We start from the raw sequence: 25,433 nt of genomic DNA, 5'->3' as shown, positions 1-25,433 counted from the left end.
TTCAAGTTTGTTGCTTATATATCAATTGGTTAAAGTTTTTGGTTGAAGATATCGTTAGGCAGTTCTTTCAGTTCGCCTCACTCTTTGGTGTTTTTATTTGTTTTCCTTTTCATATTCCAAGTAAACAATCTAATTTTAAATCAATTAAAAATTGTTCAAAAAATAATATAGAGCAAAAGTGTATAAAATGCAAGAGGTGGGGTTCGAACCCACGCCTTCGAAAAGACTCGTACCTGAAACGAGCGCCTTGGACCACTCGGCCACTCTTGCTATACTTTAATTTATTTTTAATTTTTAAATATAATAAATCACTTTAATCCATATATATTTTTGGTATAAACATTTAAATAATTAAATTATCATGAAATATTTAAATAAATTAGAAAGTGTAGTAAAGAGAAATTTGAAAGATATCTCTCAATTGAAAAAATTTCAATTGGATTTAAAATACAAAGTGATTTATGTAAAATATGAAAAAGTAAATCATTCAACCAAACTTTATTACTTCTTTACGTGATTTAACCACGTCAATTTCGACATAATATGGACAAGGAAAGTGTATGAAATGGGTGTACAACCAATAGCTAGTTCCAACTTCTTTCAAATTGTGACAAACATTTAATTTGTATAAAATCGGTGAAAAAAGCTGTTCCTAAATAAAACACCATAAATTCATTTACTTTAAATTTCAGGCTGGACGGTGACATAATTCATGTGGTGGCGTTTAACGTTTTGAACAATTTCAAACACATCATCTTTGTTTTCCTTTTTAATTTCAATGTTTGCCGTTGCAACTTCGTTGTCGTTTGCAAGTTGCCAAACGTGGACTTCCTGTATTTGTGCAATTCCTTTGATTGATGCAATTTCGTTCTGGATTTTTTCAATTGAAAAGTCGTGTGGGGCGCTTTGCATCAAAATTTTGACGCACGATTTGACTAACGGCATTCCCGATGTCATCACAACACAAGCAACAACAAGTGAGAGTGATGGGTCCAAGTAATATTTCCAATCTCCATCAATAAGCAACACCCCAAGTGCAACTATTACGGCCACGACACTTCCAAGTGCGTCTCACATCACATGCAGAAAAACTCCTCTGATATTTAAATTTTTGTGGTGATGTTGATTTTCAATGTCAACACCATTTTCTTTGTATTTAGAATTGGGCAATTCTAGTTGTTATAATTATAATATTATAATTATATATAACACTCATTATATAAATAAATATAATATAATTATTTACTAATTTAATAGAAAACAAACGATTTCCTTTGATGAGTTCACTTTTTGTGTTGTTCACGTCAATTTCTGGGGTTTCTGGATGTTCTTCGGTTTGTTGTGTTTTTAATATGTTTTCGTCGAACACTTGTGAATCGCCTTCAGTGTTTTCTTCGTTCATTTCTTTGTTCTGAAACACTTCAAATTGTTTGTTGTCTTTCTTTTTAAACACATTAAGCAACCCATGCACGTGATCATGGGAATGTCCAACGTGGTGATGGTCGTGGTCGTGGAATAGAAACATTGCTCCGACATTCACCAGAAGTCCCAAAATAGCGACTACTAACATGACAACAGGACTTGTGATGACCTGAATTTGGATGAACCGTTCTACGGCTTCTAGAAATATGAATAAGCCAACAGACAACAAGAATATGCCATTTGTGAGTGCGCCAAGTATTTCAGCTCTAACGTATCCATAAGAGTAATTTGGGGATGCTTTCTTTTTAGATAACAATATGGCAATGAGTCCGATGATTTGTGATGTTAAATCACTTAACATGTGGAATGCATCTGCCAACAAAGCAAGGGAATGTATGACAATGCCCGTCACCAATTCACAAATAAAGAAGATTAAATTGATAGTAAGAAGACCACTCATTTTATAGAAATTTTTATCTTTGTACCATATTGTGTTGTTTGTACTGACAAGGATGATATGATTATCATATTCTTCGTGTGTATTTGATTGATTTAAACAAGAAGGAGTATTTAATTTGTTGTTCTCTTCTGGTGTGTTCAAGTCGATGATTGTAGTTGGGTCGCCTTTGGCTAAAAGTTCATCTGTGGGTGTTTGTGATAATGCAGTTGGTTCCATTAAATTGAAATGAATACTCAGATATGTTATTATGAGTAAAATGCTTATTTAACGAGATTTTTAAATTAACAAAACAAATTTAAACAATGGATTTTATTTTCTCTGTTTTTTGTTCATAAATATATTTTTTATGTGTCTTATTTTTTTATCAAAATTATATGATTAAAAATTACATTAATTATTTTAAACAATGTTTCAATACAAAAATTAAATTCTGAATTGAAATATAGATAAATAATTGGTTATACAAATACAAATTGTTTAGAACCCATTTTTGTACAATAAAAATTTTATAATAATAAACTATTTAATATTAGTTTTTGACTTGAATAAAATACTTACAATTCAACAGAAACTTTAAAAACATTTGGAAAAATATAAATAAATTTTATTATTAATATTTATATATATTTATATATATTTTTGAACATATTCAAAAAATGGAAAAAATAATTATTAATTATTTTGTTTAATTTGACAAAATAATTATAAAGAATAGTTTTTTTATTAGACTATATTTCCAATTTTTATATTCAATAACATTTTGAAATTTGTCATTTTTGAAGATTTTTTAAAAATGTGTTTGAATGAAATTTAATTTAAAAACAATTTAAAAACAATTGTTTCAATATATTATTTAATTACAACTAAAAAACGGAATTAAATATATATTTTATTTGTAAAAGCAAAAGTCGGTTATATGTGTGGTCAACTTTTATATCGGCAATAAGGACCATTGCTTTTCAATTCCAGCATAATTGATAACGATGGACAGTCTATTGATAAACAGTTCAAAACTATGTTTTCTGAGCAATTAATAAAAATTTAGTTTAATTTTTTTGTTTATTCTATCTTTTTTAAAAAATGAATAAAGTATTTTGTTTCATAATAGTAAAAATTAGTTCTTGTTTGGTTATGTTTCAAACATCACACCTTTTATAAATAAAAGCTATAAAATGAATTATTGTTTATAAAAAACAATATAAGATTATAATAAAAACTTAAAAATAAACATTGAAAACAACAATGACGAAATTGGAAAATTTTTATTTGATGAACGTTTCTCTGTATTTAAACACGATGAACACTTTACAAAACTTTATGCTGGTCAATAAAAAGTGTCAATCTTGCCTTACATCTCTTTATATCAATCCTTATATAGATGTTTCTAATGAAATTCTTAAACTAAGTATTAAAGAGCAAAACATTTTGTATTTAAAAATTTTCAACTTTATTGAAAAAACGTTCCCAAAAATCAACACTCTTCAATGCACTGAATATATGCTGACTACTCCAACTTCTTTTTATACAAAAATAAATAAAATACGAATAGTTAAAACGCCTCGACCATTTGAATACACTGGTAGTTTACACAGCCAACCTTTACAATTAACCGTCGTTCCAAAATTGGAAAATATGTTCCTTTTTGGAAACTCTTTTGGGAATTATTTACCGTCTCAATTTGTTAATTTAAGAATTGTCCACCTTAACGCATGGAGACGCAACATTCCACTTATAGTCGATATAATTGACCTTCCACGCATTGAAAAGATCACGTTGTGGAATTGTACAGACCCGAACTACCTCTATATGATGTCACAGCTTTTGGACGGCAAAGACGATTTACTTGTCTTGGAATTGGTGTTCAAGAATTCTGAAGTTTCTGACACTGAAAAAAACAAATTAAATTGCAGTCGAATGAAAAAGTTGCAAACAATCAAAATAGCACTGTTTGTTGAAAAATGTTTATTAAGAGAGGTGATGCGAGAGGAGTTTGAGAAGATCATTTCAAAGTTGCGAAGTCAAAATGTTAATGTGTTTGACTGTGGAGAGACATACGTTGACAAGTGTTGTGTTCTTGATGATTCACGGTTTGTTGGTGAAGTGTCTGTCACAACACAAAGTGCTCTGAACAATACCAATTTCAAGTATGACAGATCTATGCGACATCAATTTGACTATATACCGAATAGAGGCAACTTTGGCAAATGGATGAATAACACAAGAAGAAGCAAAGAAGTAAGAAGTAAAAGATATAATTATTGCAATGAAAAATTGATTGATAGAAACTTTTATGTAATTCGAAGAGAATCAAAACGTGGTTTTAGGGGAAGAGGAATGGAACGGTATAATGGAACACCAACACCCTTTTCTGATGATATTTATGACAATGAAAATTGGACTGATAATGACGTTGAAAATGGTGAACAAAATGAAGATGCAAATAATATTGAAATTGATAAAAATGCTAATTCAATAAAAGACGATGATGATGAAAGACAAGAAAAACTTGAAGATAAAACTGTTGAAAATGATATACAAAATGAAGAAGAAATTGAAGACGAGACATCGACCACTGAACAAGTTAAGTCGCAAAAGGATTTGATTCGGATACCACTGACTTCGCCTTTACTTCTTGTCGATGATTTAATAAATAGAATGTGCGTGTTGAGTAAACAAATAAAAGTATTGAATGTTGTGTCACTGTCTAACATGAATTTGTCTGATTTCAAATTGATGACGTTGTGTATTGAGAAGTGCCGAAATTGCACATTTTCAAACGTGGTATTAAACCGTTTATTATGTACAAAATGCACCAAAATTACTTTTGATAAATTGCAAATTAAAGACTCGATATATCTTGATACATCAAATAAAATGTCTTTCTTTGAATTTTCACATTTTTGTTTTTTCAAAATCCGCCAAAGCGAAGATGTGAAAATATCAAATTTGGTGTTACAAAAACTTCGCATCTTTAACTGCAAAAGTGTAACAGTTGCACAGAGCGAATACTCCAATTTGATATGCAACCAAAGTTCTTCTATTATCTTTGATAATAGCAACAAAGAATCAAAAGTTGCAAACGAAACCATTTTTTCAAGCTTTGAAGAAATTTCCAATTCACAAATTAATGTGATTTGGAGTGGTTCAGTCAAAATTGTTAAGTCGAAATTGTCACAATTTGTGAATTTTCCTAAAAACAACGAAACTGCTATTTTGATTCAAATTGATTTTCAAGAAAAGACTGGAGATGATACGAAACAAGTTTATCCAAATTATAATATTCGTTTTGTGGCAGGAAAGGTATCAAAAGTAAGTTATTTTGACACTAGATGCATTCCAAATTTGCCAGGAATCAACTTGAACTTGTCATATACCAATGATTTCAATGGAGAAAATGTATATCTTGAGGATGCAAAAAATGTTTTTATTAACAGTTACAAACCCCTCAAATTGTTTTGCAAAAATGTCGAAAAAGTTTATTCAATCTCAATGAATGTTGTTCACAAAGGAGTGGATTTTGACTTGCAAATTATATCTAAAAGTGACAAACATTTGGGCAAACAGGACGAAACCACTGTATCAAATAGTCACAAAAATTCTCGTGTTGTGTGTTTTGAACATATTGAAATAAACAGTCTTAATTTACTTGAAGTGTATGGCAATGTGAAAAAATGTGAAGTGTGTATGTTTTACAACACAAGTCCATTTGACGATGATCATATTTATCATTACAAGAGATATAACATGTCAAGTGTCGATGTTTTACATATCATCATTTCGAACAGAGGTCAGCAAATGGTTGATTTGAAAAAATGTAACTCCAAAAAGATAATTTTAGAGACAGAACACCCTTTCTTCGTCAAAGAAATTGTGCTGAACAGAAACACCAAATTCGTTGACACTGGAAAAATTCTATATCGAAAAATCAGTGGCGGTGATCAAAACGTCGAAATCAGAACATCAGAGACAAAATTTGCTGAAAGAGGAAAGGAAGTTTATGTTGTCAAAAAGAAGAAGGAAAAGTTGTGTTGGATGAAATGCACAAAAATTGTTTGTGAAAATGAAGTTGAAGAAATTGTTGTGAAGGGATGTCGTGAACTTCAAGAAATTGTTGTTGGTAGTAATACAAAGAAAATACACGTTCAGTCTTGTGAAAATTTGAGAACTATAAGTGGAGACACCAAAAATGTAAAAATCGTTGTGAGAAATTGCATCAATTTTATTGAAAAGTGAAATTTTGGTAGTTTTTTATGTTTGATATCATCAAATATATTTACAGTTAAACGAAATAACTTCTGTAAATATCAACCTTCTATTTTTATATATTATTAGTATAATAAAATATAACTGAATAATGTTTTATTGAAAAGACCATGAATGGATAGTCTAATTAAATTACAAATTACTTCAAGGAAATAAAACAACACGTCCGTGCTAACCCCATCAAAAAAACGGTTTCTTTTACAACATGCAATGTAATATGCTTAAATGAAATTTTTTAATTATCACCCCCAGTTTACTGAGTTGACAAATACATTGCTAAAGAAAACTCATTTTTCCCTCTTTTCAAAAAATACCTTAACATTCGTTTAAAAACGATTTGGAGAATTCTCAGTCACACTACCAGCGATATTGGTCTCTCAACTAAATTCCTTTAAAGGGGACTTGCCAAATTTGTTTATAAACATAAAAATTTATTATTCACGTTATCTGAAAGACCAGCATCGCTTTTAGTAAATGAATTTGAACAGGATTGACAACACGGATCGGTTGCTATTAATACTCAACTTCTAAATTTTGGTACCACACATGTAATCAAAACATTCTTTTTAACCAACTGTACATTTTTTAAAAAACAACACATCATTAAAATATATAACAACAATCTTTTTATTGTATTTTTAAACAACAATTAATTAAACTTTAAATAAAACCAATTATAAAATTACTAAAAGAAAAAATAAGACAAATGTAATAATTGTTATCCAAAAAATTATAATAACTTGAAATTTTTTATTTGTCATTTTTTCAATAAAATTTAAAAAAACGTTTGTTTGACACGAGTATTTGTTTGATAATAAAGAGTTTTTTTATTTATATAATTTATTTGAATTGTGTTTTGTGGTTTGTTTTTTTACCAAATAAAAAGGGTATTTTGTGATATGATTACAATAAAGTTCCAACATTTCAAACGATTTCTACCCAAATTGTGAAATAAATAGAAAAAGTAACTTAAATTAGATAAAAATAGCAACTACATTTTTATTGTTATTTTCAATCAAAATAAAATGGAAATTAATCAAATAAAAATCAATAGCGACTTATTTGTAAATGATCATTACATTAAGTTTATTAATTGCTTATTCCGTTTCTAGAAACAATCGTGATTATTGTGTCAATTACGAAAATAAAAAGAATACTTGTTCTAAGTGTGCTGATGGTTATATACTCAAAGACGGTTATTGTGTTCATAAATTAGATCTTCATTACAGTTTTGATTCAACAAAAACAAACCCTCAATGTGCAGATGGTTATAAGTTTAACTTTGTAGATAATACTTGTATTATAGGTGTTGAAAAATGTAGAAAAATTAATAACAAACCTGATACCACCATAGTTAGTTATTATTGTGACAGTTGTTACAACGATTTAACTGTTATTAAAAAAACTCATAAATGTACCGACTGCTCAAGAGAAAATAAAGGCTGTTTAAAGGCCGACGAAAAATGTGAAACGTGTGCAGAATGTAATACTGGGTTTTATCTTGATCAAGGAAAGTGTGTCCAATTACCCAATTGTGAAAAATATTCAACTTCCACTTCATGTAAACAATGTATTATGGGATATTACCCCGACATAGGTACTTGTGAACGCGGACGCATGGACAATTGTTTAATTTATACTTCACAGAAAGATTGTGATACATGTGGTACAGAATATTTAAGTTTGGAAGGAGAATGCCACCATATGCCATACTGTGAATACTTAAACAATAAAAGGGAAGAGTGTGAAAAATGCAAAGACGGTTATGGCAAATTAATGACAGATTGTGCGAAATGTATGGACAATTGTGAATTGTGTGGATTGAATCAGACAACATGTGAAAAATGTAAAACTGGATATCGGTACAATTCAGGAAAATGTAGCAAATGTATTTCAAATTGTGATGAATGCAGCAAAGATGATACATGTGACAAATGTTCAATGGGCACAAGTTACATGGAAGGAACGACAAAAAAATGTGATACAAACACAGTTGAACATTGTATGATCGGTAAACTAAATAATGTAAATGTATGCCAAGAATGTGAATTGAATTATTTCTTGAGTGAAGATAAAACCAAATGCATTCAATGCGAAAAGAATTTGTGTTCAAATTTGGATTCAAGTGCATGTAAAATGTGTTCAAATAACTGTGAACCCGTTGACTTGGATAAAAGTAAATGTGTTTCTAAGTCAGCCTGTAAAAGTACAATTGGTGGGAAATGCTCAAGTTGTATAAAAGGATTCTTCCTAACAGCATATTTCAAGTGTGATAGTTGTTCAAAACAATGCAAAGGAATGTGTTACAATAACGCAAGCAGTTGCATTGTCGAAAAAGAAGAAGGATGTGCAATAGCTGATATCAATCACGTGTGTATTACATGTGAAAATGGTTACATGTTTTCAAATAAGAAGTGTGTCGATGCATCTAAAGGAAGAGTTTGTCAAGTTTATGATTCGGATAAAAAATGCGTTGTTTGTCAAGTCAGCGATCCAGATAACACAGATAATGATAAATTTGTTTTTCCCGTTTGGAACAATACTTGTGAATTAGATAAGGACGATTCAATGAATTCCGATAATAATGATTCAATAAATTCCAATAATAGCGAATCATTAATTATCGTAACAATGACTATTATTTTGGCAATATACTCATTATTGTGAGTTTTTTCAGGATTAAAAAACTTTTTTGTTGTTATTATTATTTATTTAAATATGCAAGTTTTTTCAATTTATAAATTAAAATAACATTATTCTCAATTATATTTATTGTGATTATATTTAATATTTAAAATAATATTTTTGTCGTATTTTTGAATAAAATGGATTGTGTTTAACTAAAAATCTTTATACAATCAAACTTTATGATTAAGAAAACGTGTTTTATTTTTTGTGTTTTAAATTAAAGGCGTTTTAAGCAAATAAAAAGATAAAAAACGTTTAATAGTAACTAATATATGTGGAGGATATATTAAACAGTTGTCAGTTGATAATTTTTTATTATTTTAATGACAACCACTATTTTCCATGACAACCAATAATTCTTGTATCTGTATTCACATGAATAGTAATATTCGAAAAAGTCATCAAAACATTATTTACATCTTTTGTTATTTCTTATTTAACACTCAATTTTTTCTACATTTTTAAGGAGGCTTTTAAACTATTGAAAACTTCAGTCTAGTTCTCTTCTTCAAATATTTTATCTTTGAATGTTTACGCACAAATTCTAATTTTGAGAATATAAGCGTTGAGACATTCAACGCATTTTAATTAATTTGATAATCAGTATTTACAGTGTAATTTGGCATCTGTCCTGTCTGTGTGTACTTTCCTTCAACATTTTTGCCGTCTATTTAATAAAACTTTTCTTTGAATTGTTTACAACCACTGTGACTTGAACTAATGCATTTTTGTGTCCAACAACTAATTGGAGCATTTTGGTGGTGCTCCAATCAGTCGTAAGACGCTGTGCTACTTCTTGTATTCACTTGTCTGTTCCGAAGTTGTTGTTCCCATCATCAAACAACTGCTCTGCAAGTGCTTTTGCAAGCTCCGTCTTACCGACACCACCAAACAACGTAAATGGCCCAGTCGGTCGCTTGTCTGGGCATAGACCACTTCTGCCTTTCAGAATGGCCACAGAGACTGTTGTCACGGTTTCATCATGCCCAGCAACTATCTTGTGCATTTCTTCCAAGTTTCATCAATTTTGTCTTCTCGCTCTGTGTCATTCTGCTTACTAAATGTTGTCCAAATTAATTATTTATTTTAATCAACCATTTTTATAAGTAATTAATGAAATTATTTATGAATTATAATTGTCAAAAGTGAATTATGTTTGGGGATTTAAAAATATTGTTAATATTTAATGTATAAATTGTATATTTTTCATTGTTACTGTTTTAAAAATGACAAATAGACTCGTGCACATTTTTCACAGGTCAATAAAATATATAGATTTGGTCTGGTTTTAAGTAATTTTTAAAAATTACGCAAATGTGTTTTTAATAAAATAATTATGATAAAGAATAATTTATAAAAATCATATTTTGTTTCAAAACAACATACAATTGATATGTTCCACGGTAATTTATTGTTAATGATTATTAACATTTTAATAATGTATTATATTTAATTTGTTAATTTACTATTAAATAATAATATTTTCCAATATTTCTTTTTTGCTTGTAATGGTAAATGACTCTTAATCAATAATTTATTATAATTGTAAACAATAAAAAATGGAAATATTTAAACAACAAAAACTGTGAATATCTAAATGTCTCGACTTACTGGTTATCACATCATGATTGTCTCCAAGTATTTTGAGACCATTGACAACTTTATTAAGTTGGAGTTAGTATGCAAAAAGTTTGGTGGTAATATGGAGAAGTTTCACTTCAACCCAATTCCGTTGAATTTCAAAACACTTGGATACTTTCCAAAGATTGAGACACTTCACTTGTGGAATGCAAAAAATGAGAACTTTGGCAATGGATTTTTGATCAACACAAAAGAAAATATAGATTGTGAAAATAAACCCGTTTTTAAAAAAGAGTTCTTCTGTATTATTGTGTGGTTTGATGTTGATTTTGAAACTTTTGACAGAAACAAAAGTCTAAACATCGAGTTTAAAAATATCACTTACACTCAAAATGATAGAGAGAAATTTGGTAATAACATACCATCAAATGTTAAATCACTTGGTGATAATTGTTTTCGTTGCTGCAGTAGTTTAAGTAGTATTGCTATACCATCGAGTGTGACATCAGTTGGTTATGGTTGTTTTGGTGAATGCAGTAGTCTTGGTAATGTTAACATACCATCAAGTGTCATATCAATTAATATAGGTTGTTTTTATAAATGCATTAATTTAAGTAATGTTATAATACCATTACTTGTAAAATCAATTGATGAAAGCTGTTTCTATGAATGTGGTTGTTTAAGTAGTATTACAATACCATCTAGTGTCACATCAATTGGTGATTTTTGTTTCCGTGGATGTATTAGTCTAAGCAGTATCACAATATCATCTATTATAACATCATTTGGTGATTTTTGTTTCTGTGAATGCAGTAGTCTGAGAAGTGTTACAATACCATCTTGTGTTAAATCACTTGGAATTCAATGTTTCTATGGATGCAGTAGTTTGGGCAGCATTACAATACCATCAAGTGTGACATCAATTGACAATAATTGTTTCAGGAATTCAGTAGTCTAAGCACCTTAACAATACCACCAAGTGTGAGATATATTGATGATAATTGTTTCCCATCAGATACAAAAGTTCATCAAAATAAATGAGATAATTTAGTTATTTGTTTAAATATAATAATCAAAAAAATCATTGAATATAATACTGAAATCGAAAAAATCAAAATCGAGATTGAGTGTGCAAATAAAAAGGCTTCTAAAGCCAATTTACACAAGATAACTTAAATGTAAGATTGTGTAAATTAATGAGTATATACCACGTCATTCAAAGATATTAATAACATATTTTTATTTCCATGATACAGTTTGGTGATTAATAAATGCTATTTTTAATAAATATTTATAAAGTCGACCAGAAAAATATCGTACACCAGAAAATACTCGTACACTTCCTAAAATAGAATTTTTTAAAGATTTTTACTCAAAGAAATTTCATTTTTCACTTTGATTTTATAAACTGATCCTTTTTTGATCTTTTTTCTTCCAAATGATGCTTTAAATCATTCTTGATGTATTTTTTGTTCTTTTTCACGAAATAAAATTCATTGAAATTTTATATTTTGTCAAGATTATCATTTTTTATAAATTGTTTTTTGTTATTATGTAATTATTGTTATTGGTAAGTATAGTTCGGTATAGTTTGAATAGTTTACAACAATGTCTAATATTTTTCGAAATATGTTTTTTAAACAAAGTTCATAAAAATAGAACACCATTGATACCACTATATCTACTCAACTCAACTTTAATATCTTAAATGAACAACGGTGACTCATCGATTAACAAGTGTTTAGCATTACTAATGTGGCACTTAATTATTTTAATTACATAATCAAAATTTTGAAGAGTGAACTTGATTTTTTTTTCAAAGTTCGTTTTTTAATGTTTTTATCGAAAGTAAATAATATGAAAAAATTTCAATATAAACACATTCAAAAAACTGTTCCGAACAATGTTTGTTCAATGACTTAACTACAACGATTGATGTGCAAAGTTGATATGAACTGTATTTTTTATCACTTGTGTTTTTTTGTAAAATTTTAAGAAAATACAAGCACTTATCAATGACAATAAAAACAAATTTTTAAGCATAAAACCCGAATTTGTACCATGATTAATATATATGATTTGTATAATTATTCGAGTTGTCATAAAACAAAACTTGCCAAAACACAAAAAATTAAAACAACCCAATAACAAAGTTAAAAACATTTTTTATGATTAAAAAATAAACATTTTGATTGTTTAAATAATCTTGCTTATACACAATCATGACTTTAAAACCAATGGTTAAATACAAATTAAAATCACAAATAAAATTATTTAATAAAATATAAGAATAAACACTGAGTTACCCATTAAGTTGACCAACTTTTATTGTATATGATAACCTCAATTAAATAAAAAACATGACATTAACTAAATAAATGAGTATAATGTGTGTATTTTATAAATGTTTTCTTGGCTTTTAACATTTAAAAATACACGAAAAGATATCGAAAAAATTGTTCAATATGACCAAAAATATCAACAATATAGTAAATGAATATAGTTTTTTTCTATATATTAAATAACTATATTATACATAAATTATATAACAGGTGACGTTTTGTTTTGAAAACAACAATAGTAATATTTATTAAACAATTATAGTATATAATTAGTGTTTTTTTTTGTAAAATTTAACATTCAAAAGAATAGTTTAATTGTTATATTAAAGCTATTTATTATTTACATTCAACATAACCCCATAATTATAAATTAAAATATACATTCAATTCAAAAGATAGAGGAATACATAAAAAGTAATTAAATTGTAAGTAAAATGGGTTTGGTTTAACTTGAATTGTTTTCATAATGTTTAAATTATAATAAAGGATTTGTATATTGATAAATTTGTTATTATTTGTAATAATTTGTGGTTATCTTAATATAATGTAAATAATACTGTTAATAATAACATACTAAAATCATTAATTTAAATGTTAATTCATAATAAAAATATACCAGTCTAGTTCGAAGATATGAAAAAATAATTATATATACAATTAAAATTAATACAACATTTTTAATTAACATTATTATTTCAAATTGTTTGATAATAATGTATTAATATTTTATTATCAAATATAGTACATTTATCGCTTGTTTGTTAATTAAACCATCTATATTTGGAATAAATAATTGATTTATAAAATGATGGTTTATTGATGGTTTATTCAATGTAATATTCTCTAAACAATTTGAATCTTTTTAAACATTTCAATAAAAGTTCAATGTTTTTGATTTGAAAACAGCTTCGAATTGTTTCTTATATCGAGAAAATTACAAAGAAATTTTTATTAACTTTTCTTTAAAAAAAATGTAATTTATGTACACAAATCTATTTTAGGAAGTGTACGACAATTGTCTGGTCGACTTTATCCAAATTATTTCCTATTGTGTAATAGATCTTAATACCATAAATATCAAATTAATTAAAAAGATTTATTATATTGTAGTATATAAATCGTGCCAATTTAGGGGGACTACGTCCCCGCCTAAATCTTCACAATTTCGTCGCTTAGCTCCGTTATTTTAGGGTTATTATTTTTTATTTATTATTTCAAAGTGATAATTTTATTTTTTCTTATCCTAAATGAGCACTACACAAGAATTCTTGAAAAAGAATTTTCACAAATTTATTAAAACTTATTCCGAAGAAGAAATTTTTGATTTTTTTAGAATTAAAGATGGAATTATTAAATCACCATCTACTAAAATTTTAAATAGAGAATGTAGAAAAGAATTATTGAAAATGAATATTGAATCTAGAGATGACTATCTTAAACTTAGAAATAATTATCAAAAAACAATAGTAAAATTAGAACAACCATTTTTAAGAATTGTGTTTGATAAATTAAATAAAACTGATAAACAAACTTTTGGATTAATTAATAAAAAAGCAACATTAATTAAAAATTTAGATGATGAAAAAGATCTTAATAAAAAGAATTTAGAATGGAGTTTAAAACATAATACCGAAATAGATGATGAAACAATATCTCAAGAATATTATAATGATCTTAATGATCAACTTAAGAATGAAAAAGAAAACGAATACATGATTAATGATTATTATAATATAAAAAATAATTTAGACTGGAGTTTAAACAATAATATTGAACAAAGAGATAAAGATGAAAACAGAGATCAAATTTATGATGAATATGAACCATACAAACGATCAATAAATGATAATGAATATAAAACAGAAGGTGTAACATATGACGTAGATAATAATATAATTCATGCTGATCTTAATAGCGGATTTGAAGAAAAATTAAGATGAATTGGTATGATTAGACAGTTTTTTAATCAATTAATTGAAAAACTGGATTCAACAACAAATTTAGTTTATAAATATAGATTTACTGATACCACTTGGAAAACATATATGTTAAATTCTAAAGAAAATATAGATGAATTTCTTAAATCAATATCAAACAAAACTCTTGGTTTATATAATCAATCTGAAATTGAAAACAGTTCAGATTCTGCATTTTATGTTCAACGTGAAGTTCCAGAATTTTTATTTATTACAGAATTAATAATTGAAGAATATGATTATAAAAATGAAATTAATGAATATCGAAACAATGGTGCTGCATTCTTTTCTTATCATTATACAGAAGAATATAAATGTTTCTCTAAATATTTAAAAATAGCACAAATATTTGATTCTCTTAGTGTTGAAAACAAAATTAGACCTGAATTAAATAATAATTGTTTAATATATGCGTTACAACAAGATAAAATAGATGAGAAAATTATTGATTTATATCGTGTTCATTGTTATTCAAGATATCAGAAAATTAAATTGATAGATAAAGTTTCAAAATCATGTAATATTAGAATTCAAATAAAACGTGAAGAATTAAAGCGTAAAGATCATGCTAATACAATAATGAAATATATAGGATCAGATAATGAAGAAGCTATTGAAATTAGTATGTATTTATTTAGAGATTCAAATATGAAGGGTGATCATTATTTCTTAGATGTTGATATTCCTATTACTCCATTTTATCTTAAGAATAGAGTTGAAATGAATGAATGGGCATTAGATCACAACAAACCAATTGAATCCGTGTTTAATAAACAACGTTATAATAAAAATAAACAATGTTATGAAGTTAAAGATAAAAATAATAGTTCTATCAAATTATCTGAACTTATTTTATATATTAGAGATAATAATGGTTTTAAACCATATTCACTTAGCGATGTACTTCATTTACCATCTGATTTATCTTATTATGTTAAACAATCAATCGAATCATTAGATTATCTAGATTTCGAAGTTAAACCAATAACAATGGAAAAAACTACTAAAAAATCTAAATGTAAAAACTATACTTACTATTATGCAGATTTTGAAGCTAGCACACAAGGAATTCATAAAGCATATTGTGTTGCTTATTCTAAACGAAATTCATTTCAAATTTCATGTAAATACGGAAACGAATGTGTAGAAATCTTCTTATCTGATTTAGATAATAATTCTGTTGTTTACTTTCATAATTTGAAATATGATTCGTGTTTCTCAGCAAAATATGGAATTGAGACATGTATTAAGAAAGATGGAAAAACTATGAAAATGAAACTAAATTATCACAAAAAAAGAATTGTTTTGAAAGATAGTTATTCAATGATTTCAAATAAGTTATCAGATTTTCTTAAAATGTTTGATTTATCTAATATTTAAAAAGAATTATTCCTTATAATTACTACGACGCAGATAGAATTCAAAATAACGTTGGAATAATTTCAGAAGCTGGTGAATATGAATCTCAAAAATGGAATAAAGATCAATATAATTTATTTAAAGAGAATATATATAAAATTGATAATTGCTAAGGAAATAACGACAAGTTCGATATGAGATTATATTGTAAATTCCACTGTTGTCAAGACGTTAGAATATTAAAAGAAGGTCATATTAAATTCCGAAATAATAATTTGAAAAGTTTAAATATAGATGTTGACAACTTTATTAGTATATCGACTCTAGCTAATCACTATTTCAAATTACATGTTTACACACAAATTTCAAACTTAATGCAATATTCTGGGAAAGTTAGAGAATTTATACAGGGTGCAGTATATGGAGGTAGAAATATGTGTAGAGATAATACTAAACAACATGTTACTAAAGATTTATATGATTATGACGCATGTTCATTATATCCCAGCGTTATACATAGGCTAAAACTAGCAACTGGAAAACCTATAGTAATCCCTCAAGAATCATGTAATAAAACTATATTAAACCACTTAATGTTAGAACAACAATTAGAACCAACAAATGAACGTTATATATCAGCATTTATTGTGGATATAGAAATAACCAAGGTTAACAAACATTTACACTTCCCAATTATAACTAAGAAAGATAAAAAAGGTAATCATAATGTTAATGAATGTTGTACAATGAGAGTAGATAATAATATGCTTGAAGACATGATTAAATTTCAACAAATAGAGTTTAATATTATTAGAGGATATTATTGGACTGGTTGTAAATCGAATGTGTTTAGTAATGAGATTGAAAAGATATACAATTTAAGATATCAACTTAAAAAGAAGGTAATCCATTACAAAATAATTATAAATTATTGATGAATAGTTCATATGGAAAAACAATTCAAAAACCAATTAAAAATGACTTGGTTTACAAATATATTAATAATAAAGTAAAATGTGATTCAGATAGGTATCTTAAAAAGAACTTTACATTAGTTAAATCTATGTATAACATATCAGATAATAATAGATGTTTTGAAACAAACAAACCATTTGATGACTTCTATGTTCCAAATCTCATTGGTGTACAAATATTAAGTATGAGTAAGAGAATAATAAATGAAGTAATGTGTTTAGCAGAAGATTTAAATATAGATATATATTATTAAGATACTGATTCAGTGCATATAGGCAAAAATAAGATAGAACTATTAGAACAAAAATATAAAGAAATATATGGTAAAACATTAAGAAGAGGTGAATTAGAACAATTCCATCCAGATTTCGATGAATTATCTGGGGATGTATATTCAAAAGAATCTTTCTTCTTAGGTAAGAAAGCTTATATAGATGTATTAACAAACGATAAACAAGAACATGCTTTACATATGAAAATGAAAGGTATTCCAAACAATTTATTGGAAAATAACGAAAATCCAATTGAATTATATAAGAAACTCTACGCGGGAGAATCTTATACATATAACTTACTAGAATTAAAACCTAGTTTCGAATTTAGTAAGACATTTGATATAAAAACAAGAGAAAACTTTACAAGAAAAATCCAATTCTAAATGAAGACAACTTATTCGTAACCAATTATTTTATAGACTTTTATATGTTCCCAGCATATATTAGTCTTATTTTTTGGTTTGAAATCATTTGAGATTATTTTATAAAAATAAAAATTAAAAATAATTAATTTGAAATAATCTTATAAAGTATGACAACATCTGATAACATCTGAGAAATACTTAAAATATTTAATATAATATGAGAGTTTATACAAATTGACTTATAAATTCATCAAAATCTTCACATTCAATTTCTGATTTAAATTCATCAACCTTCGGGATAAGTTTCTCTTTAACATGAAAGGTAGAATTAATATTTTCATGATATTTTCTTAGTGGTTTATTACTAAATGTCATTCCTTTATGATTATTATCTTTGATACTATATCTAACCCAATCGTCACTATATTTACTAACTCTAGGTTTGATTAATTTGACAGTGTCGTCCTTAATTTGAAATAACTCTTTAAATTCAACTCTATAGTATAAATCAACTTCGTGATTATTTAATTCTGTAATATGAACACATTTCTTTTTAATAGCTTTAATAATTCGTTCAATGGTAGTTGTCATTTTAGACTTACAAAAAATTAAATTATCACTTTTAAATAATAACCCTAAAATATTTAAATCTAAATAACGGAGCGAAGCGATGAAATTGTGAATATTTAGGCGGGGACGTAGTCCCCCTAAATCGGCACGATTTATATACTACTATATTTAAAAATAAATTAAAGTATAGCAAGAGTGGCCGAGTGGTCCAAGGCGCTCGTTTCAGGTACGAGTCTTTTCGAAGGCGTGGGTTCGAACCCCACCTCTTGCATTTTATACACTTTTGTTTTATATTATTTTTGAACAATTTTTAAATGATTTAAATATAGATTGTTTACTTGGAATATGAAAAGGAAAACAAATAAAAACACCAAAGAGTGAGGCGAACTGAAAGAACTGCCTAACGATATCTTCAACCAAAAACTTTAACCAATTGATATATAAGCAACAAACTTGAAAGAAGAAGACATTCAAATGGGAGAAGAAGGAGCTGAAGTACAAGCACTTGTTGTAGATAATGGATCTGGTATGTGCAAGGCCGGTTTTGCTGGTGATGACGCACCACGAGCTGTCTTCCCATCAATTGTTGGCAGACCAAAACAAGTCTCAGTCATGGCTGGTATGGGCAACAAGGACACCTATGTTGGAGATGAAGCACAATCAAAGAGAGGTATCTTGACTTTGAAATACCCAATTGAGCACGGTATTGTCAACAACTGGGACGACATGGAGAAGATCTGGCACCACACTTTCTACAACGAGCTCAGAATTGCACCAGAAGAGCACCCAGTCCTCTTGACTGAAGCCCCAATGAACCCAAAGGCTAACAGAGAAAAGATGACACAAATCATGTTCGAGACTTTCAACGTCCCAGCTATGTACGTTGGAATTCAGGCTGTCCTTTCATTGTACGCCTCTGGTAGAACGACTGGTATTGTCATGGATTCTGGTGACGGTGTCTCTCACTGCGTCCCAATTTATGAAGGATTCTCACTCCCACACGCAATCCTCAGAATTGATCTTGCTGGTCGTGATCTCACAGACTACCTCATGAAGATCTTGACTGAAAGAGGATATTCATTCACCACAACTGCTGAAAGAGAAATTGTCAGAGACATCAAGGAGAAGCTCTGTTACGTTGCTCTCGACTTCAACGAAGAAATGCAAAAGGCTGCCTCATCATCAGAACTCGAGAAGTCGTACGAACTTCCAGATGGTCAAGTCATCACCATCGGCAACGAAAGATTCAGATGCCCAGAAGCACTCTTCCAGCCATCATTCCTTGGTATGGAAGCATCAGGTATCCACGAGACTACTTACAACTCAATCATGAAGTGCGATGTCGATATCAGAAAGGACTTGTACGGAAACATCGTCTTGTCTGGTGGAACATCTATGTACCCAGGCATCAACGACAGACTTGAGAAGGAGATGGTTGCTCTTGCACCACCAACAATGAAGATCAAGGTCATTGCACCACCAGAGAGAAAGTACTCTGTCTGGATTGGAGGCTCAATTCTTGCTTCATTGTCCACTTTCCAGAACATGTGGATCACCAAGGAAGAGTACGACGAGTCTGGACCAGCCATCGTCCACAGAAAGTGCTTCTAAAACTTTTTGTTTCTAATTTTGTTTTTTGAATTTTAAACACAACATAAAGCATTCTAAAAATTTATAAGTTGTCAACATTGAGATTCTGATAAATAAATAAATAATTAAATAAAAATAAATTCACGATTAATTGTTCAAAAATTTAGAATCAAATTAAAATCATGTTTAAAAATTTGTTTAACAAAAGCAGTAAAGTTTAAAACAACTTCAGAATATGTTCAATAGAATTTATTTTACCACAAAATAAAGACATTTTCCAAACAACAAAAACATTTTACCAGTTGTTGAATACAAACGACAATTTATTTTTTTATAACAGTATAGGTGGGGAGTACCCCCTGTCCTCCTCCATAGCCTCCGAAGATGCCAAACCCAATAACAGAGAAAGAAAATTAGTTATCATTTTTTCACTCTATGCAGGGTATCTGAAATATTTTGAAGCCGACTATAGTCCTCATTTTGTTGGTAACACCACTTTACTTGGATTTAGTTTGGAGAGTCGTTTTAGCACTTGGTGCAGTCCCATGTATCCTTATTTTATATCACAGAATAATAATGCGAATGCCAAAAAAGAAAGTAGTTGCAAAAACAACAAAAAGTGAGGAAAAACAACTGATTAAGAAGAATTGGTATTACTTATTTGGGACCGCTGGTTGTTGGTTCTTCGTTGATATTGCGTTCTATGGCAACTCGATGTTTAATTCCACGGTACTACAATTCATTGGATTTGGACCGAAAGACACGGACAGTGATCACCGGCAAGGCCTGATTTCCACTGCAATTAAAAATTTGATATTAGTCTCAATAGCATTCCCTGGCTTCATAGTCAGTTTCTTATTAGTCGATCGGATTGGAAGAAAGCCATTACGGTTGTTTGGATTTGCTGGGACAGCAGTTTGTTTGTTGTTCTTATGATCGGAACAGCTATTTCCGAACCATTCCCGTTCAAGTTTGGTCACTTAGGGACGTTCTGTTCATGTGGTGGATTGATGATGATGGGTTTTCTTTGTCGTTCATTGCCCCAGAAGGAGAGGGCGTAGATATCTAAGATGTCAATGTTCTCGATGGGTATGAGAGGTTCGAAGACGACACTTCCAAAAGTGTCGAGAAATAAAAATGATTGTTATTTACAATCATTTTTATTTGATAGTTGTCAAGATACCAATGAAAAATTATGTAATTATTTGTTATTTTTAAACAAAAATCAATTCACATTCGAAAACAAGAATTAATTGATAATTTTAATAACTTTTTTAAAGTTTCAAACTTAATTAAATCAATTTGTAAAGACACAAAGAACAATTGTAAAGAAAAAAAACAAAAACGAAAAGAAGGCACATTTTTTAAAAAATCATAAAAAACCAAATAAAAAATAATTTTAAATGATATTCAACCACCCAGTTTTTGATTTGTTTGTCAAATTATTTTAAAAATAAAATTAATTCGACAAATAATTGATCCATGTTGTTGAGTTTAAAAATAAAATAAGTCTTGAATTTTTTGTTGTATTTTTCGTATGTTATAAATATTGAAATTACAATCATATCAATGATAAGTGTTGTTGTTAGTATAATTTAATTTTACAACAAAAATTATTGTATTTTGATTCAAATAATTATAATAATTAGAATAATTTTGTTAAACTTGTTAAATTGTATTTTTGGAATAATGAAATAGTTGGATTTGAATGAAAACCAATATTTTGTTGTTTTTTTTGATTGAAAAATGTTTATTTTTTTGACTTTTCAAATAACAGTTACTTTAGATGTAAAAACACTGAAAAACAAAAAGAAAATATTTTATATTTAAAAATAAGTAAAAATAGCTTTTAATAGTAAATATAAGTAAAAATATAAATAATAATATAATAGTAAATATAATTAATTTTTATAAATATTTTAAAATCGCTAAAATATCACATCCAATTGCAACAACGACATCAATTAAACATTGGAATATATATTTTTAAAAACAAAACCGTTTATTTTAAAAATAAAATAAAGGGTATTTTTATTTTTGACAAAATACCTCTATTTTAATTTTAAATGCTTTGATTTTAATATTCAAATAAAATCACGATCCAAACAATTAGATAACAAAAAATGGAGATGTGGTGGCATTGTTTCGATTTTTTGAATAGAAGCATAAACCACTATATTTTTATTTATTATTTGTGTGATATTATTTTGAAAACAATAAAAAAACCATTAACATATATTAGAATACAATTGAAAGAACCAAAAGTCTAGAGATAGCATACAAAGATCCAATTAGCTTGTATTCCGACATTGTATTAATAGAATACCGTATTTTTGGTAGATGATAAATAAGAAATTTAAAAATAGAAAATTAAACAGTACATAAAGCAAGAATTTGATATTTAAACACATTGATTAACATGGCTACTTGAAGTAAATATGTATTATATATCGAAAACGAATATGCTGTATTAACCAAATAAAATGTGTCTATAATTGCAAGCATACATTCAAAGCTTGTAATTCTCTGTATGTTTATTATATATAAACAAATACAACCAACAACTAAGGCGTCATTAATGTACAATTAACAGTATTATTATTAACATATACACTCTCTTTAATCAACACCAAACGAAAACAATGCGCCCTTGCCCATTTGGTTACAAAACATCATTATTATTGCACACAGGTTGTTTCTGTTTGTTTTAACATTTAAAGTATTAACCATACAGAAAGTGATCATCCATATAGACGCCGGCTTGTACATAGTCGGCAAGCAATGTAATTGGACAATATATCCCTGTCAAATAGCCATTGCCATTGTGACTCTTTTATAATAATAAAGGAGTCCCTCTTTGTTGTTTAAATGAAGTTAGACTGAATATAAAAAATCAATAAAACAAATAAATAGGGCTTATACGGCACAAATAACAGTCTACCCAACAAATCACAGAGGTGTGAGCGCTTATATTTATAATATTTATATTATAAATATGATACAGAGAAAGACACAAAGGAAATAAAATGAAGATTGAAGAAGAAATGAAGAAGAAGTCGCTGGGATATAATTGATCGATTACATTGTTAGTTCATCGTTTTTTATTTGTAAAATTTGTTTTATAAAAATAAAATAGCTTATAATTGATTATATAGTAAGTAATAAACGTATAGACAAATTATAATTGTTTATAAACTATAAACTTTTTATTCTAAAATTAATAAAAAATCTAACAATCATACATTTTATTATAGTAGTCAGGTCGACAGAAATATAATCATAATAATCAAATAAAAAGTATTTGATTTAATTGAAACCTTAATGAATACTGTTTATCTATGTTGATGTATTTTGAGGTTGTTGTGTAGAAATCTGATGACAAAAATGACACAATTATAATTTAAGCAGTTTTTATTTAAATGTTACTGATGATGCAATCAACCAAATTTATTTTAAATTCACAATAGTTGTCAAGTTATTAATTAATAAAAATGTATAACGTTCAAAAATGTGAGAACGTAAGAGAGTTGTTATGAAAATAATTTGTTTTTTTAAATCACAACTACAATTTAAAATAAAATATTCACATCTGAAAAAAATGATAGATTTGAATTTGTTTAGCAATCAAATTGTATCAAATGAACATTTGAAATTATATATAGGAAAACATAGAAAATATTTACAGACCACACACAGAGTACTTTTACTATCTTTAAATAAAATTAAATTTTTAAAACTATAACCAAACAACAGTTAAAATTCAACAACACATCATCAAATCATTTAATTCTATTTTCAAAATGTGAAATCAAATTATTAAACATCTCAAATTGAAACAAATTTCAATTTATCAACAATAAATATGTGTTTCATGACATCGTTTTTGAAACATTAAAAACACATTGCACATTTTTGGATAAGTTTGTTGAAATAATTAATGATGACGAAATACCCTATTTAGATTACATCAACAATACTATTTAAGTTGTTTGTATTTAATAAATAACGATACTTTGTGTTAAAGATGTTTGTTGTAGCTCAAACAATCATTGTGACTGATATTACCACGATTTCTTGTGTAAATGAGTGATTAGAAATAATTATTGTTGATTCAAAAACAGAAATATTTAGACTGAAGTTTTTTATTACTCGAACTTAATCTAAAAAATATTTGGAATGATATTAAAATTTTAATCAATCCATTGTTTATACAATGGTTTAATCAAATATTTGTTTAAAATATTATTCATTTTTAATTATAACAGTATTTAAAATATCGTACTTATTGTCTATATTTTTTATTTAATTACAAACAACAAAACAACAAATTAATTACAATTATTTAATAACTTGACTAATTGTTCAACTGCCTCATTCTTATATAATCTTTCGCCTCCTTTTTGTTTCCAATATTAATCTACGAGTTTATATCTATCATCTGAAAAATAATTTTGCCATTCAAGACTTTTCCAAGCAGTGACAAATTCTGTGATCTTCCATGGAAACCCGAATTGTGTTTTGAAGTATGCATTACACCACCCAAAACACTCATATGTCGTGATATCAAAAAGTATATAATTGATGGTTTTTTGTTGTGTTCATTTTTTCAATCTTCGGGCGCCATATGTTTTGGCTATGTACGCCTCTAGTTAATGTTATATTGATCATCAGCATATTAATATTTCGACTCATTTTAAATTCAGTCAATTTTGCATTACTCTCGACATCACTTTTTATATGAAATATCAATTAATGTCTGGCTTTGTGTCTCTGTGTATTATCCCATTTTCATATAAGTAAAAAATTGCTTTAGCTCCATCAATCAAAAAGTTAATTTGCACATGTGGAGCTAAGGTTTTTTCTTTCTACTCAAATACCAATTGGATAATAATGAACAAGTTTTTTATTTTTAAAATGGTCCAAATATAACTTTTTATATTCAGTTTTTACAGTATTATAAAAATTATTAATTATTTGTCGAAACCATAATTCTGGTCTAAACCTTAGTACGACTTTTGTATTACTTTGTTTATTTGTCCTTTAAAATTTTAAATTACAGTGTTATTCACTGGGTTTTCAATTCCCACCATTTTTAATAATTATTAAGTCAGTTTATTAATTATTTAGTCAAAAAAATAAATTATTTCTTTATAAAATGTTATAAAAAATATTACAATGAAATTAATTTAAAGATTATCTTGAGCATACACCTTTCTCCAAACTTCATTTCTACATCTTTGCATTGTCGCATTAATTTCGTGTAATTATTTTGAAATGCTGTTTAACAATGTGAATGAAATGAGTAATGCGGTTTTTGCGGTTTTAATGGTTCAAAGGATATATACTTCCCACTTTCATCAACTTTGTCAGCAAAGCAGCGCAATGAATAGGTATTCCAAAAGTCTGTTAAAAATCTTCATGTTTCTGGTCAGGTTTCTTTCCGAACTCTTCAACAAACAGTTGCTTGAGCTTCAAACCAATTTTGGTGTATTGGTGCTTTTAGTATTCTGGATGTTCTGGCCCAAATTTCTTCGGTCTTCATCTTGGATTTGGTTGTATTGGAGACG

The 25,433-nt window shown here is 27.6% G+C and overlaps 8 protein-coding genes across 8 annotated transcripts; 7 read left to right on the top strand and 1 right to left on the bottom strand.

Annotated features, from left to right (window-relative positions):
- Positions 1-681: 681 nt before the first annotated feature.
- On the bottom strand, positions 682-1,882 carry EIN_145860 (metal tolerance protein, putative; the record flags this gene model as incomplete). The annotated part of the gene is made up of 4 exons (XM_004254325.1): positions 682-1,057; positions 1,093-1,096; positions 1,143-1,172; positions 1,267-1,882. 4 exons carry the CDS (start codon positions 1,880-1,882, stop codon positions 682-684), a joined length of 1,026 nt encoding a protein of 341 aa, XP_004254373.1.
- A 1,242-nt stretch (positions 1,883-3,124) lies between these two features.
- Positions 3,125-6,115, top strand: EIN_145850 (hypothetical protein; the record flags this gene model as incomplete). Its single annotated transcript, XM_004254324.1, has 1 exon — positions 3,125-6,115. One exon carries the CDS (start codon positions 3,125-3,127, stop codon positions 6,113-6,115), a length of 2,991 nt encoding a protein of 996 aa, XP_004254372.1.
- A 1,098-nt stretch (positions 6,116-7,213) lies between these two features.
- EIN_145840 (hypothetical protein) lies at positions 7,214-8,812 on the top strand (the record flags this gene model as incomplete). The annotated part of the gene is made up of 1 exon (XM_004254323.1): positions 7,214-8,812. The coding sequence occupies one exon, from the start codon at positions 7,214-7,216 to the stop codon at positions 8,810-8,812; it is 1,599 nt and encodes a 532-aa protein (XP_004254371.1).
- A 1,618-nt stretch (positions 8,813-10,430) lies between these two features.
- Positions 10,431-11,590, top strand: EIN_145830 (hypothetical protein; the record flags this gene model as incomplete). Its single annotated transcript, XM_004254322.1, has 2 exons — positions 10,431-11,349; positions 11,457-11,590. 2 exons carry the CDS (start codon positions 10,431-10,433, stop codon positions 11,588-11,590), a joined length of 1,053 nt encoding a protein of 350 aa, XP_004254370.1.
- Positions 11,591-14,801: 3,211 nt separating this feature from the next.
- Positions 14,802-16,112, top strand: EIN_145820 (hypothetical protein; the record flags this gene model as incomplete). Its single annotated transcript, XM_004254321.1, has 1 exon — positions 14,802-16,112. One exon carries the CDS (start codon positions 14,802-14,804, stop codon positions 16,110-16,112), a length of 1,311 nt encoding a protein of 436 aa, XP_004254369.1.
- A 173-nt stretch (positions 16,113-16,285) lies between these two features.
- On the top strand, positions 16,286-17,724 carry EIN_145810 (hypothetical protein; the record flags this gene model as incomplete). The annotated part of the gene is made up of 3 exons (XM_004254320.1): positions 16,286-16,922; positions 16,994-17,248; positions 17,321-17,724. 3 exons carry the CDS (start codon positions 16,286-16,288, stop codon positions 17,722-17,724), a joined length of 1,296 nt encoding a protein of 431 aa, XP_004254368.1.
- A 1,026-nt stretch (positions 17,725-18,750) lies between these two features.
- On the top strand, positions 18,751-19,887 carry EIN_145800 (actin, putative; the record flags this gene model as incomplete). The annotated part of the gene is made up of 1 exon (XM_004254319.1): positions 18,751-19,887. One exon carries the CDS (start codon positions 18,751-18,753, stop codon positions 19,885-19,887), a length of 1,137 nt encoding a protein of 378 aa, XP_004254367.1.
- Positions 19,888-20,448: 561 nt separating this feature from the next.
- On the top strand, positions 20,449-20,927 carry EIN_145790 (inorganic phosphate transporter, putative; the record flags this gene model as incomplete). The annotated part of the gene is made up of 2 exons (XM_004254318.1): positions 20,449-20,785; positions 20,851-20,927. 2 exons carry the CDS (start codon positions 20,449-20,451, stop codon positions 20,925-20,927), a joined length of 414 nt encoding a protein of 137 aa, XP_004254366.1.
- Positions 20,928-25,433: the final 4,506 nt, after the last annotated feature.

Source organism: Entamoeba invadens (genome assembly GCF_000330505.1).
Source record: "Entamoeba invadens IP1 unplaced genomic scaffold scaff_1105074725361, whole genome shotgun sequence".
NCBI lineage: Eukaryota > Evosea > Mastigamoebida > Endamoebidae > Entamoeba > Entamoeba invadens.
The sequence above is the reverse complement of the archived record's forward strand: the minus strand, read 5'-3'. Positions and strand labels throughout refer to the sequence as shown.